Below are 16,069 nucleotides of genomic sequence, written 5' to 3' on the forward strand. Positions count from 1 at the left end.
TGTGCACCCTATATTACAAAATGTGGACACATGTTGTGTTTTGGCTTTGTTTTGTTCCGTTGAAAATTACAAAATGGATATATTCTGTGACAAATACCCAAAATTAGATTTATCGCATAGAATGCACAGGATCCCTTACTTTTATGAATAAGTAAACAGTAATATTGAAAATTCTGCAGAAATTGTTACATATTTTAATATTCCTCCGAAGTGAACTTTATTTGGAGACTAAATGAAAAATGTCTACAAATTATGCTTTTCAGTGAAGTATTCTGGTTCTAGGAAAAAAGAGCTGTCAGCATTGGCCTGGGTGAAATAGTTTAGATGACCTCTTAAGTTTGAGAATTGTTTTAAAATATTGGAAGCTCACTGAAATTTTAAGACTTGTGGGTTAGAAGCTGCAGCAGGATAATTTGACAGCTATTAAAAGCCTTTGTTGGTACAGCTTCTCTGCTGGTTAAAGGAAACTTGCTGCTGTGCGGGATTGTGATTGAGTGCTTCTGATTCTATTGAAGGGAGAAGCTACTAGGGTGATTTTCTATAATGAGCACTTTTGGCATGGTTTTAACGTACTCAGGTTTGTTATTTGTAGAGGCAAAGAAACAATATGCTAATGAAAGTGTTTAGGCCCGAGCCGAGGGCCTTTAACAAGGGAGCGGGACTTTAATAGCCGGCATAGCCCAGCTACGAAGGGCTATAAGGCTATCAGAACATTCTGCCACTAGATGGCAGAATGCTCTAACAAATTAAACAAAGGCCTCTCGGAGCCCGAGGGGATTGAAATCCCCTCAAGCTCCGAGAGGCCTTTGTTCAAACAACATTGGAATGTTGCTTTGCGGGCCTTTACCAGCCCGTAGATGCATGGAGCACTCCATTGTATTGAATGGAGTGCTCCACATTCCAATGTTCTAATTCCTTGGTAGGCACAAAATTCTTTGGCGCATTTCCACATTGCCTTTGTTTAAAACACACATGGAGGAGGACCGGGGAGATGGTGCTGGTGGAAAGCCCCAGACCGAACAGGCACCGGGCCTTGTATGTAGATCCACCAAGTGCCTTGACTTCTGGGGGGCCTCGGAGCACAAGGCCCATGGGAAGAAAGTGAGGTACAGGGCCCAATTCTTTAATTCAAGCATCACAGGACACAGATAGCTGAAGGCCTTTTTGCTATGGCCCATGGAGGAAGATGAGATGCAGGGCTCCTTTTATCACTCGAAGCCCAGGGGGGCAGCACTCACATCTTTCAATTCAGCCATGTGGTGAATAACCCATTCAGTTCATGTTTTTTTCTCTGCATTCAAAAAGTTTAGTCTCTTGCATTATTAAATCAGGACTACCAATCCCAGAATGCAAAGGTAAAATATCTGTAGTGGATGAGCTGTTCATGTGTGTGCCAGGGAAACTTGACAGTTGTCTTAGTGCCTTTGGAATAATAGCTCAGGGCATGGAATTAAGGTGTGGGTCTTAAATTGTTTTACTTGATGTCCCAGAGGGGGCAGATATCTGGGGTCAGCTGCGCTATGGCCCGGGAACGGGGTGTGGTACATGTTTTTTTGTTTTTTTTTATACTTTAATCCCTGGACGGGTGAACACTTCTAGGGCAGGGCCCTCACCTTTCCCAGGCACATGCATGTATAGCTTATCCAGTCTAGATGTTTTTTCTCTACATTACGGAACTTCAAGTTAAGGGAATTACATTATTAAAAGCAGGACTTCAGATCCCAGAATGAGAAAAAAACACGTGGACTGGATGCATAACTGAGAAACTGGATGCATGTACCTAAGAGACTTGAGAGCTCTTTAGGCGGCCCACAAGCATCCCTAGCCCAGGAGAAGAAATCAAGGTGCAGGGCTCATTTCTTTGTACTTTAACCCTCAGCGGGGGCAGACTGCGGGGCAGCATTTCCAAATTTTACAAGTCCTTGTGCAAATCCATTTTTTTTTCTTTGTATTCTGGAATTTGTAGATCTGTTTATGACATTATCAAAATCTGGACGGCAAGTCACAGAATGCAAAGGAAAAAAGACAAGCTTAGATGAGATGAGCTACTCATGCATGTACCAGGGAAGCTTGAGATCTATTTCGGCAGCCTTATTCCCATAGCGACAGCGAGTATCTCCACAAAAATACTGCTTATTTCAAAGATCTCGCCCATTCATGCCAGTCACGCACTCGCTCTTCTGGACTCTAAATTTTTGGATGGGGCCCAAACTGAAATAATTTTGCTCTGGGTGGGCTTGGCACAAAAAAGTTTTAAGACGTCTGCTCCAGGTGATAAACTTGTTATAAAACACATCATCTGCTCACATTTCAGCCGGTTTAAAAATGGTTCGGAAGCATTCCAGGTGCATCAAAAACTGCCAAGGCGCAAAATTAAAATACCAGTACTTATTGGATGTCTGCGGTTAACATGCTGAATGGGTTAAGAGAGCCACGCACTGCTGTAAGTGCCTGCAGCAACAGTGGCAACTGAGAACTGCAGGGGTTCTTTTAGAGCTGGCACTCATGTTTGGTGACCGGCACTTATTTTTCCACATCCTACTCTAAGCAAGGGAGAGGAAAACACAAAAGGGGAAGAGACAGAAACAGTAACAAAGAAAAAACGCAAGTTGGAAAAAGAACCTAAAGGAGTAAGATAAAGGGACATGGAGTGATGCTCAAATACCTGGGCGTGCATGTACCATTGTGGGACAGACCTTATAGAGAGCAATTTAGGCAAGCCTCTTACATCGATTCACTGATCCCTCCCATTTTAGATTTCTCTTTCCCTGTCCCCGCAAGGCTGGGTGGCTATAGCCAAAATGTAAGTTTTGTCACAGCAGATATTTTTCTCTGCGATCCTATCAAAGCTCCTCCCCAAAGAATTTTTTTAAGAGCTTCACTGACTCCTATCAGATCTTATTTGGGAAATGGTAGAAGGAGGGTCACACTATGCAAATTATAGCGTGCACTTGTACAGGAGGGACTGGGTGCCTCCAACTACGAAATGTACTATGCTGCAGCACAACTTCAATGGCCAATGCGCAGGCTAGAAAACATCCCCCGCGTGGAGAGGTAAGACTTAATGCGAGTCCTCAATGGGGAACATACACTTACCTGGATGTTGCATCCCTCCAAAACATTTCCCACTGAAACTGACCTGGTGTGTGTAGCGAAACAATGCTGGCACAAATACATACACAAATGTGGGTCACCGCCCCTCCCCCCATACGCTCTGCTACCTCCACTATGTATGTTACCTGAAATAAAAGCCGCTATACTTTGATAGGTCAACCATTGGAACACCGCGGTCTTAACCACGCGTGTCCTGACTACGCAAGCGCTACCACGCTTGCCTTAACCACCCATATGCCTTAACCACGCATATGTGTGGTTAAGGCAGTGCGTGTTCCAGCTGCTGGTTAGACAGAAGACGGTGAAGACGGAAGCAGGAAGTTGCCAGAAAGAGACGCGGTGAGGTAAGTGGGGTTGGGTTGGTAGTTTTCAGGACTGGGCTGAGGGGGTTGTGTGTGGGTCGGGGTAGTTTTAGTGACAGTGGGGGGGGTCGGGGTAGTGTACATAAAGGGGAAGGGTTTTAAACCTTAGGGCAGGGGAAGGAGAGAGACTCGAGTCAGAGCTAGGGGTGAAGGGGTCGAGGTAGTGTTTGTAAAGGGCCAGGGTTTTAGGGACAGCGGGGGAGTGGGGGCAGTCGGAGGGGTAGGTAAAGGCATGCGAGGTAATGGAAAACGTGGTTAAGACACATTCGTGGTTTGGGCTGTGTGGTAGAGGCACACGTGGTTTAGCCATACGTGTGCCTCTATCATACACCCTGACAGGTAAACAGTTGGAACCCTGCAGCCTTAACCACGCATGTTCTGACTACGAAAGCGCTACCACGCTTGCCTTAACCATGCATATGCATGGTTACGGCAGTACACAGTCTAGCTGCTGGCTAGATGGAAGACGGGAGCAGGAAGAAGCCAGGCAGAGATGCGGTGAGGTAAGTGGGGCTGGGTGTAGTTTTCAAGGCTGGGCTGGGGTGTCGGGGTAGGTTTAGGGACAGTGGGGGGTCGGGGTAGTATATGTAAAGGGGCAGGGTTTTAGGCCTTAAGGCAGAGGCAGGGGAATGGGTAGTTAGGGTAGTTTTTTAGGGTGGAGAGGTCAGGGTAGGTCTCAGGGCAGTGGGAGGGGAATGGGTTGTCAGGGTAGATTTTAGGGCTGGGAGGTCGTGGTAGGTTTCAGGGCAGGAGAAGGGGCTGGGTAGTTTTAGGGACAGCATAGTTTGGGGGGGTCAGGGTAGTGTATGTAAAGGGGCAGGGTTTTAGGCCTTAGGACAGGGGGAGGGAAATTGGTTGTCAGGGTAGTTTTTATCACTGACGGGTCTCGGTACGTCGGAGAGCAGTGGAAAGAGTTGGTGTAGTTTAAGGGAGAGAGCGGGTGGGTGAGTCAGGTTGTGTAAGTAAAGGGGCAGGGTTTTATGTCTTGGGGCAGGGCAAGGGGAATGGGTAGAGTCAGTGCAGGGGAAGGGGGATCGGGGTAATGTTTGTAAAGGGGCATGGTTTTAGGGACAGCGCAGGGGGGGCGGTCAGGGGGATTAGGTGGGGGGCGGGGTAGTGGCGACCTTAGCCACTCATGCCCCTTTACTATTCATGCCTATACCAAAGGCATGCATGGTAAAAGAACGTGTGGTTAAGACGCATCGTGGTTTGGGCTGCATGGTAGAGGCATGCGTGGTTTAACCATGCGTGCCTCAATCATAAAACCAAATAGAATAATTGTGAGACAGTCTGAGGAGGACCCAATAATTTCTTCTATACTGGGGGTGCGCAGCATTAAAAAGTTTGAAGACCACTGCACTAAGGGATTTCAGTGGGAAGGTGAGTACATTTATATAGCAGGGAAGTGGGGTAGGTGCATGGCTAAATGAGTATCAATGTCAGTGAGGATTGTGTCCCAATATTGCTGGAGTTTGGGGCATTCCCAAAGCAGATGAAGCAGTGTTCCGAGTGAGCCACAGCCCCTCCAGCAATCAGCACTCCGCTGGGAATGACCTCTATGTAGACGCACCGGTGTTAGGTACCAGTAAGTAAATATCTTAGTGGCAGTTTTGATGCTAGTCGTGTTGTGTGTAGTGTGCCTCGCTCTATGGTGTATGTCTTACCACTCCGTCTCTGTCATTTGTCTCTGTAGTTCTAGTTCCCAGCGCCTCTGGCCTGTTGTTTAGACTTGCGGAGGGGCCTGGCGTAGAATGCTGTACAATTCAGTAATTAGGCGGCGGTCTGAGGTTTTCGTCACCAACCTCTTCTCAAAAGCACTAAGTGGGCACTGTTAACCGGGCCGAATCGTTGGGTGTGTGAGCCAGTGTTGGACTTGGCAATAATGCAATTTTTCGGATTCTGGCGACGCATAATCTGATCAAAGATGGTCGAAAGAGAGGGAGCCTTCTTATCAAACATGTTGCCAATGGAGTGGAATATCGCCTTCTGCCACGCTAAAAATGCCACCTGGTCCATCCCCAGAGTAAGGTCAGCATTACCCGCTATCAGCGTCAGTGGGGAAGGGAAAGAAGACAGTCCCTTATGAACTCTCACCTGTTCCCACACCTCCATCATAACTCTAGTGAGAAGAATAAAGGCTTTTCGGTCGGTGTGGCTGTTTCAGAAAGGTAATTTTCCATAAGTGCTGCCTGGTGACTGACTTAAACATAAATAACCAGTGCTTCTCCGACTCCTCCCGAAATTATTCCACAAGGACTCTGACCTGCACCGCCTGGTAATATTGCATGAGATCTGGGATGCCCAAGCCGCCTTCGCCCAGGGGTCTCTAGCTAAGATATTTCCACATTAAGGCCGTCGCTCAGCTCAAACCAAAGTGATTCACTTCCCCTTGAAGGGGCTAGGGTAGTTCCGCAAGAGGTGTCACTGGGAGCACCTGGAAAAAGAACAAAACCTTGGGAAGTGCTGTCATCTCCAGGGCAGCTATGCGGCTGAGCCAAGAGAGCTGGTAGTTCCTCCAACCAGCTAAGTAGCTCTTGATATACTGAAGGAGGGGTTTGTAGCTCAAGGTCGCAGTCAGCTATGCTGAAAAAGCCAATTGTTTCCCCAGGTAGGGGATGGGCGTAACTGTCCATTGGATTGATTGTTGACGCGTGAGCTATGCCATCATCTCTGGAGTCGGCGATAGATTAAGGGCCTGTGATTTATGGACATTAATGCGAAATCCCTCTGCCTGGCTGAAAGTTTCCAGCTTTGTCAGAAAAGCTGGCAGAGTCATGATCAGGTACACCAACACCACTAACACATCATCCACATAGAGGCTGATTGTGTGTTCTTCCCCTCCGAAGGTGACACTCTTAACATTGGAGTTGTATCGGATACGCTGCGCCAAAGGCTCCATGAAGAGCGCAAATAACGGGCGAAAGTGGGCATCCCTGACGTGTACCTCTACCAATATTAAAGGGAGTCGAAGTGAACCCAATCACACAGACTGTTGTGTGGGGTTGACCATAATTGCTCAGGTCCCACTTACGGAGCCGAAGTGATTCAATGTGGCTTCCAGGTCGGGCCAGTGAATACGATTGAATGCTTTCTCAGCATCGCTGGCCAAAAGCAATTTCTCTCGACCAGAGCGTTGGGCCTGTTAGATGCAGGATACTTGTAGTATTATCGATGCACTGCCTGTTGGGTACGCAACCCACTTAGTCTGAGTTGATAAAGCCTGGCATGAGGGGTCATAATCTAGCAGCCAAAATCCCAGTGAACAATTTAAATATCTGAGTTAAGATTGGTTTATCTTTCCCCGTTTTGGAAATTACTATGAAAGCGGCATCTAGTATTGTTCAGGCCCATCAGCGAATTAAAGAGGTGCGTCAGGGTGGGGGCAATTGTGGAGCAGAAGGTTTTAGAAAAAAGGGCCGGTAAAAAATCTGGCCCCAGTGATTCAAGAGGCTTCTGCCGGACAATGGCAGAAATAAACTCCTCGATCCAAATCGGGTGGTCTAGTTCTGACATTTGCCATGGGGAACGCGCCTCTTTGAGGAATGTCTCTGGACTAATTGGATCCAGGGTTTGCCGGGTATATAAGTGTTGATAAAACTCCCAGAACTGTGATGCTATGGGGTTGTATCCCACAATTTCTGAGCCATCAGAAGCACGCAGGGAGTGAACTCCCGCTGCCTGATGCTGTGCTTGCAATCTGTTTGCTAACAGCCGTGCGCACCTGTCACCCTCTACGTAGAAGGAGTGTCTTATCTGGAGTGCCATGTGTTCTGCTTTATCTAGGTCTAAACCTGCCAGTTGGGCATGTGCCATTTCTAACTGCCACCATATCCTAGGGGCGCCTGTGTTCTGGTGTATTCGTTCTAGTTCCCGCACTTGTTGGTACACGCGCTCTCGCTTTTCACGACAGAGTTTATTGCCCACCACTGGAATAGTAATAAGTTCCTAGCATATGACGACCATCAAGGTTTCCCAAAGGGTCCCAATACAGGTACTGTCATTGATTGCTAGGGAATCGGTAAGGGCTCTGTTGAGTTTATCTACTACTTCTGGCCTGTGTAGCATGACTTCCCACATCCACCAGGACCAAGAGGGCCTGTTCCAGTGGGGGAAAGGCTAAGGTAACTGCGGCGTGGTCAGATAGGGAATGTGGTTCGATTTTGGATGTTGTTGTTAAGGATTGTACCTCCCTCGTCCTGAGAAAATGATTGAGGCGTGCATACATTTTCTGAGCGTGTGAGTAAAACGTGTATCCCTGAGTTTGTGGATGCTGTTTTCTCCAGCAGAGTGGGCTAAAGAACGGTGATGGATCAAACCCAGATCTGTTGACTGGGTGTGAGTGTTTGATTGGTTCTGATGCTCCGTCCATCACCACCCCCTTTTGTACCGCTTTGTTCACCATAAGTTGGCAGGGTATGCTCAGACGTGAGTCCCTTGCTCACTTTGCCACTGGATTCAAGCAAGCCTGGCTGAAGACGGATGAAATGCCAGAAACCGGTCCTAGGAAGCTTGTTTCCGGTCCAGGGAAGGCATGGCTTGGCAGTTCGGGCTGGACTGTTCCCATGCGGCACAGGGTCAGACTGATTTGCATATGGCCATGTCAGAACTGGGGTGGCAGAGTGGGCTAAAGAACGGTGATGGATCAAACCCAGATCTGTTGACTGGGTGTGAGTGTTTGATTGGTTCTGATGCTCCTTCCATCACCACCCCCTTTTGTACCATTTTCTTCAGCCATCCCATAGGCCCATCTCTTGTAACCACTGTAAATGTATGATAGCCTACACTCCCTTTATGTGCCAGGAGCCTGCCCCTAATTTCATTGAGTTTGGGCCCCACCATGCCACGAAATGAGTGGGGAAACCAAAATAGCAACTCCCTCCGCTTTAGAAGGGTCAGATGAGAAGAACTGTTGTGGAAAGGTACGAGAGCAAAGTCTGTGCCAATCATTGACCACTGAGTGAGTTGATTGTTTGATATAAGAGAGAATAGCGCAGCGCTTAATTGGGTTGTTGAGACCCTTGACATTGAGGGTTAGGATTTTCACAACAGTATGTGTATCATGAGTGAGAGTAGTGTGTAGTGGAGATGTTTCTGGGTAGAGCTCAGCCTTCATTAGTTCAGGACCAATGTTGTCCAGTGCCCAACCTGTATGTGCCTATGTCTATAAGACAGCTCAACACCATTTCCTGTGAGTACCCCCAAAAGATAAACATAACTGCATAAACCAGAAATAAACACAAGGGTTCCGGGGATAAGGCCTCGGAAAACAACTAAGTGTCCCACTGGGAATTAGAGTTTAGGGTCCTTATTGTGGCTCACGGCTGCCTGGCCTCTGCCCCCGCCCCGGATGCCCTAGCTACAAGAATAAATGTATGCTCGGGGCTCCCACATGATCATGTCACATATGAGCTGCACAGGTCACCAGACAGCATCTCCAGCATAGCTCTTCATTCTTATGCCATGGTCTTTGAGTCTGTCTTTGTCCTTGTGGGCATGGTTGGGGTTCGTTGCCAGCTTTAACAATTACAAGGCCTACGACCCCTGGAGTTGAGTCACTGGCTTTCGTCATCTGGACTCTCGATGCCCATCACCCAGCATACCTCTGGGAGGGTGCAGGGCTGGTGTAGCTTGCCATCCAGGCGAACGATAATGCAGAAAGGGTGGCCCCAGGAGTATGAAATGAGCTTGCTCTGTTGATGGGCAGTGGCAGGGCAAAAACCATGGCGTTACTGTAACTTGACAGCTGCCAAGTCCTGAAAAAGCATAGGTGTGTGTTCTTGGAATTGCACTGGGTGGGGTTCTCTGGCTTTGCGGAGGACATTCTTTTAGCTGAAGTCATGTACACAAACCAGTGTATCTCCAGGAGTGGCAGGTGCAGACCTCGGTAGGCCTACTCAGTTCACCCTAACAAGTTTTGTTGGTTGGTCCGGCTGTGTTTCAAGGATATACAGAAAAAGTTCTGTCATGTAGGTGCCTAGGTCCCCCACTTCTTCGAGGTTGTGCCAGCCCTCCCTCAGATCATTTGATAAGTCCTTCTTGACAATCTGGAAGTTATCACGGAGGGATGCGAATAAAGCTTCCAAGAAGGAGCGAGTTACTGACCTCTCCAGGTCATCACCATCTGTCTGATGCTCCACTCCGTCCAATGGCGTCTTGTCCCCTGTTGTACTACAACCTGCTTGGTCAGCATGTCCTTCATGGATCGGTCATTCTTTGCTCTAGCTTTGGCCATTGCCACACAACTGGTGGGGGTGATGTGAATGTGAGTATGACCCTCGAGAGGCCAAATCTTACTCCTAGCCCCTGAGTCGGTTTCAGTATGTGCTGGGCGGGTTCCTTCAAGGATTCCAGGGGTTCTTGTTTGAGTTAACGGCTCTCTATCCGCTGGCTCCAGTGGTAGCCGCTTAGTGTGAGCCGGACGTAGCAGATCAAATGTCCAATCAGATTGCAATCAGTACGAGTTCACAGGGGCTTGATCAGGGTGTCAGGTGTCTGGAGAAGCAAGCCCACGTCCGAGCCAAGGTGCTGGTAGGTAGCCAGATGAGTTGGCCATTGCGGTGGAGGTGGGCTGCCACTCACCTCATCAACATCGCAGCAGCCTCCATTCCCCATCCATGTCTCTGCATTCGAGCTCTGATCATTCGGCATCAATCAGGAAGCTGTCAGGCCTGGGGGGATCCACCTCACCCCTGCCATCTCTGTGGCTCAGGACATGCACCGGGGGCCCAATGGTGTGAACACAGTGGTATGGTTTTGGCCCCGATGGATGGCGGGGATGGAGAGACGGTAACTGCCCGCCATCTTGCCTACGCCCACCTTACATGCATCTTTAGAGCACTCACTGTGGCAAATCCAACTCCTTCCAGTTTGTGGATGTAAGTTGGGGGGTGTCTGAGAAGGCCTTCCGAGGCCTACATTGCTCAAACTGATTAACCATATCTACCTTTGAAACAAAAGCAAACATGCTGGGGAATATGGCCTAAGTTCCCTAAAGTGCATGTCATAAACCATGAACATTTTTTGCTTTTGACAAACAGGGTATTCAGTAAGAATATAGCATATGTCAAGTCCACCGCAATGTGCAGTGCTGTGACTGTAATGCACTACACGTCATACACTAAACAACATATATACTAAGTTCTGACAGAGTAGTAACATGGCAAGCAGGGCAAACATCTTACCCATACATGTAGCGTTGGGCGCAGAGTTCTCTATAAAGTTAGTTTTTTTTGTAAAGCGCCCTATCAGCCAAGAGGGTATCCTGTCACCAGTGCAAGAGCAGACAAGCCTGATCCATGGATTAACCTTGTTGAAGAGCCAAGTGTTCCACTGTGCAGAATGCACTTATTTTAGAGAAGGCACATATGTGTAGAGGCAGGTTATTACGTCCATTTGGAGCCAATTAGAAGATGCCTATTCTTGTTCTGGTGCTGCCTATGTATTGAATGTGTATGAGTCCAGCTGAGCAAAGGTGTCTGGAAATCTGAGTCGGTATTGAGGTATGCTGGATCAGTGCTGCGTAAGGCTTCAAATGTGTGTTTTAGGAGTTTGAAAACAGTTTTGGATGAGAAGTCAGTGAAGCTGTTTGAGGTGCAGGGTGTGTGCATGCGTGTTGGGATGTTGAAGAAGTACGCTGCCTGCTGCGTTCTGCATGGTTTGGAGTCATCGGCTTTGTTGAGGGAGGGAATAATTCAGTATCAGAGTGAGTGCGGCACCAGTGGGTTTAAAGTATTAGGTGCAGAGGAAGTGGTGGCACAAGTATCTGTACTACCTTGACTATCTGCTTTCTATCTATGCAATATCAGCAGACCTACCATAAGCTTTTCCTACCCCCTTCATGACTTAGCCTATATACTTGCCAAGTGAACATATACTTACACCTTCTGTTGCTAGCTATGTCTTTCATACGCCATCAGCACACTCACTGAACTAAATCCAACTTCTTCCAGTGTGGATGGAAGGTGGGGGTGTCCAAGAATGCCTCCGAGGACTACATTCTTTGAATTAAGTGAGCATATCTACCTTTGAAACTGAGGCAAACATGCTGGGGAATACTGCCTAAGTTCCCTAAAGTAATGAGTCAAGCAAATGTCCTGTGGGACTCATACACCAACACTTCTACTTTTGCTTTGAAGGTGTGAAAACTCAATGAATAACTTGTATCACAACCAATGTTATTATAAAAGGGTGCAGAACCCAATATTTTTTATGATGATTGTTTTCACATTTTTCGTATAAGAACAATATACCCATAATATTAATTATATTTACAAATTAGTGCACACGACACAGTGGTCAGACAGTAAACAAATATATACAACAACATAGAACAAGACACTGAACAGATCTAGAGATCACATAGGATTTTATATCAAACAAACATAAGGGGAGAGCCTGTCTGTTCCTATATGATATCTCCTGGGGAATCATAAGATCATCTGAAAGCAACTTAAAGAGGGCATTTCAACGTCAACAAAATGTCGATCCCTGGCGGCCTAGTGGTTTCCTGGCTGTGGATTGCGGCTAGAAAAACATGTCTGGAAGGCATTGTTGGAAAGGGCAAACTCTCCCCTTTACGACAATGCCTCCCTGACACCTGGGAAGGCATAGTGGCCCCTCAAAACCCCACAGGATGGCACAGAAAGAACTCACCTTCTGTTTTCCCCACTGCTGGTGGAAATCTGTGATGTCAGCGCAACATCACAGACGGGTGGAAGGGGGCGGCGGGGGCTGATACAGAAGCGATTCCGTGCTGCCCTTGCCCTTAGGTCTAACAAAAGGAATCCTCCAGGTTGAGCACTGGAGGATCCCTTAAAGCAGTATCCAGTGGCTGATACCCTCACTGGGGAGGGAGTGCAGCCATTGGCCTGTGGCCGCACCCAATGGGTTATTAGCGTTTATATGTTATTGAGTCTCTATGTCAAAACAAGGTAGGCTGATCAGGCCTCTCATGCCTTTCGTGCCATCACATGTTTTAATGCATTAGAACTGTTTGGTTTTCTTCAAAAAGACAATGGTCTCGCTCTATTTCGATTTAGGTCTTCAACTTTAAACACATGTATTGTGCGGTACACCAATTATTGTCAAGAAAACATGATATCAAAAATCAATTAATAGGATAGGTGACTTACTTAGAGAACTGAATAACTTCATGGTAGCATAGAAATTGTTATGAAGTCATGTCTGAGTATTATATCCCCACAGATTGGAATTGTTGGGAGGACGGGAGCTGGAAAATCTTCGCTCACTCTTGGTCTGTTTCGGATTCTGGAACCTGCTGCAGGACAAATCTGCATTGATGGAATTGATATTTCAAAAATAGGTCTTCATGATCTTCGACACAAAATAACAATTATTCCCCAGGTAAGTGAATGTTCGACAATGAATTTGACAATCTAGCCTCCACCCTCCTCCATCCAACTGACTCCCTCTCCATGTGACTCCTTTGACATTCCATTGTTATATCATGGCTGCCAGACTGAGCAGGGCTACAAGGAAACATGCGAAGGTATAACCCAGAACAGCACCATACCTTCATGATGTAAATTGAAACAACACAACTCTCTCTTGTGATGTCACACAACACATGTGATCATTAAACATCCTCTCACTGACAACAACAGAAACACGTGAAATCTTGCAACACAATAATGAAGTCGCCAACAAATCACACAACATCAAACAAAATAAGTCATAAAGTAAGATTGGAGATACACAAGAAGATGGCTAATAATAATAATTAAAAAAAAAAACAATTACAGCCCTATACTATTCAATTGTGGGAAACCACAAATCAGCACTCCAAAAGATTGTGTCCGTCAAACCACACTCAGAGTAGTGTGCATGTCCAATTTAAAAGTGCATCCTAGCACAACACTCACATCCACAAGGGAGCCCACATGAAATCTGGCTCCTGTACCACACTGAACCCCTATTGATGAATCCAACTGAGGGTGCTACATGCATACCAAACAAATTGTGCTGTAACTGAGTAGTTGGGAATATACTATTGTTATTTCAAGGTTATACCACTATGAAAAAGTCCATTGTTATATTCTGTAAATCCTAAATAGCAACTGACAATTAGTTCAGGATGGGTTGCTGAAAAATAAAACGGTAATAAATGTTATTACTGTTTTATTTTTCAGCTCTGGGGCTTGTGGGGCAACGCTCCACCACTCAAGTGGATAAGCTGCCCCTGGTTAGTAGCAATTTACTGAGTATTATATAGGTCAATGATTCCCCGGGCATTGAAGGAATTAGTATTTGAACAGGGAACTTTCGTTATAATAGTGGTAGTAGTTCTTGCTGTAGCTGGATGTCCATTCAGGTTATCCCGCAAGTTACTGCGGGTGGGCTCTATTGGAGTTGGACTATCGGATGAAGACAATATACTCAGTCTGCACATTTGATTTCTCTCAGTGGTGAATTTTCCATTTGTGTGATGTGTGAAGTTTAGTGAAACACTAATCTGTTTCTCTCCTGCCCATTGGTATTTTAATTGGATATTGGTGTATTTGGGGGGCTGATCCTGGTGTCAAGTGCCACCAAATTATCTGCTAGTCTCTCGTCTGTAAAGGTTAGTTCAATGCTGTCAAAATTCCTATTATGTTCGATACATCTTTTGGCACTAAGATTGTCTTCCCAAATAATTGATCTGCAGTCCCTCACATGCCGAATCCAATGTATGTCCTTGTTTTTTAGTGAATCTATCTACACCTTTGTTCCTTGAATGGGGGGGAGAGTTTGGGTACATTAACCATATGGATGTGGGGGACTGGAAGGGTGCCCATGTGATTGGCATGAAGCACTGCCTTCTGGCTATTGTTGTACTGGTGCCAATTGTTCTTCCCTGGCAGGCATGCCCTGTGTTCTTGTTGGCTAGGGTGTGCGGGTGGTAGGCAAGCGGCTTCCTTGAAAAGCAAGGTTCCCCATAGGGCCCCACTCTCAAACTATTTGAAGCTGCTCCCCTAACTTGCCTTTTTCTATTTTCTTTGTGTCTAAAGTACTAGATGCAGTGGGCAACCATATGGGGTGCTCTGGTGCCCCTATTTCATGGCTGTTTACTTCATCTGTGTCTCTGACATTAGTTAGACCTGATCTCCCTTACCTCTGCCCTCAGCTCCTTAATTAGTTTCGAGGAATTGTCCATTTCAAGTGTCAAAGTTTCTAGAGGGACAATTGGGTCTATCACCTCTACAGGAATCTCCAAATCAACAGAAGTTCCTGTTGCATCATGCATAGGCCAAAAGCGATTACTGCAGGGTTTAGCTAGCTCTCGGGCGGGTATGCAGAGAGGTGCAGGGTTCTCTAAATCATCAGTGCAAATGGGCTGAGCAAGGCCTGACAAAAGGGGAAACCTTCATATTAATTTCCTAGTGGCTTTCTTTTTAAAAAGATTGGGAAGAGTTTGAGTGGCAGGCTATGGATTCCCATCAGAACCGCCCAGAATCTCATTGTGTGGGCTGTTAGTGCCTAAAATAGATTCATCCTCTTCAATGAGGAGGTCTTTCTCATAAAGGGTACAATTATTGGATTTTTTTGTTGACTTGCTATGCCTAGCAGCTCCTTGCGTGAGCTTACCTGCTTGTACTTTCCAATGATGACTTGATGAAGAAGCAAAAGTAATCAAAGAAATCCCAATCAGAGTACTATCTAAAAGAGAAGCAATTTGATCACGATTTACAAATACAGTGTCCCTTGTGGCGTGGTCAAGGCATATGAGATAGTCAATTGTATTGCACCTGCCGCAATAAACTAAAAGGATAAGACAAGAAGTATATAAAAGAAATATTCGTAGAAAGACAATTAAAGGCTTAGTATCTTTAGTGGTCACAAAGGGAAGCATTCCATAAAACTTCGCCTCTAAGGCTGACCAAAGCCTTGGTGTGGCCAGAGATAATCCAAGGCATATTGTTCCTGGAAGGAGGCATTATCAATGTGATGCACAGCTATACTAATTGTTATAAAGTAAGAAAGGACACAGTACCTTTGTTGCAAAGTCAAGGGGATGGCCCAGCCCAGCCTTTTCAGGGCCTAGAACAAGCCTGCCCTTGGCCCTGGATTTACCCGGGTGCATCTTGTGCTGTGGAAAGACCAACAATGCTATGTGCTCGTGGGGCGCACATGCCCCTTTTCCTCAGTTGTTACGCCACCTCCTGGGTCAGTGATGTTTGGGACGTGGAGTCCCCACCAACAAGCAGACAAGTACCACACTGTGGAAAGAGCAAAGGTGCTACATGCACCTGGCGGGCTCCTCCCCTTTCCTCCACTGTTATCCTGGCACAGTGATGTTTGGGACATGGAGTTCCCACTGACAAGCAGACAAGTCCCGCGCTGCAGGAAGAACAAAGGCACTATATGCACATGGGGGGATCCTCCCACCTTCCTCAGCTGTTCTGGCACCTTCTGGCGCGGTGATGTTTTGGACGTGGAGTCTCCACTGACAAGCAAACAAGCAATATTTGATTTGATTTTGTACATGAAAATTGTTCTAATCACCCCGCCACAAAGTCCTGAAGAAAATATTATGACAGTATTCCTTTCCATTTGTTTGCATTACATATTTACGGCATTTCCAGATTGTGAAGATT

At 46.5% G+C, this 16,069-nt stretch overlaps 1 protein-coding gene across 1 annotated transcript in view; it reads left to right on the plus strand.

Annotated features, from left to right (window-relative positions):
• LOC146789753 (multidrug resistance-associated protein 1-like) overlaps positions 1-16,069 on the plus strand; it is a 621,679-nt gene that overhangs the window by 548,068 nt on the left and 57,542 nt on the right. The window contains exon 28 of the mRNA XM_085632086.1: positions 12,681-12,839. Coding sequence (XP_085488212.1) covers positions 12,681-12,839 — 159 coding nt within the window. The remainder of the gene's footprint in view (positions 1-12,680; positions 12,840-16,069) is intronic.

This window comes from Triturus cristatus, chromosome 10 (assembly GCF_964204655.1).
Source record: "Triturus cristatus chromosome 10, aTriCri1.1, whole genome shotgun sequence".
In the NCBI taxonomy this organism is placed as follows: domain Eukaryota; kingdom Metazoa; phylum Chordata; class Amphibia; order Caudata; family Salamandridae; genus Triturus; species Triturus cristatus.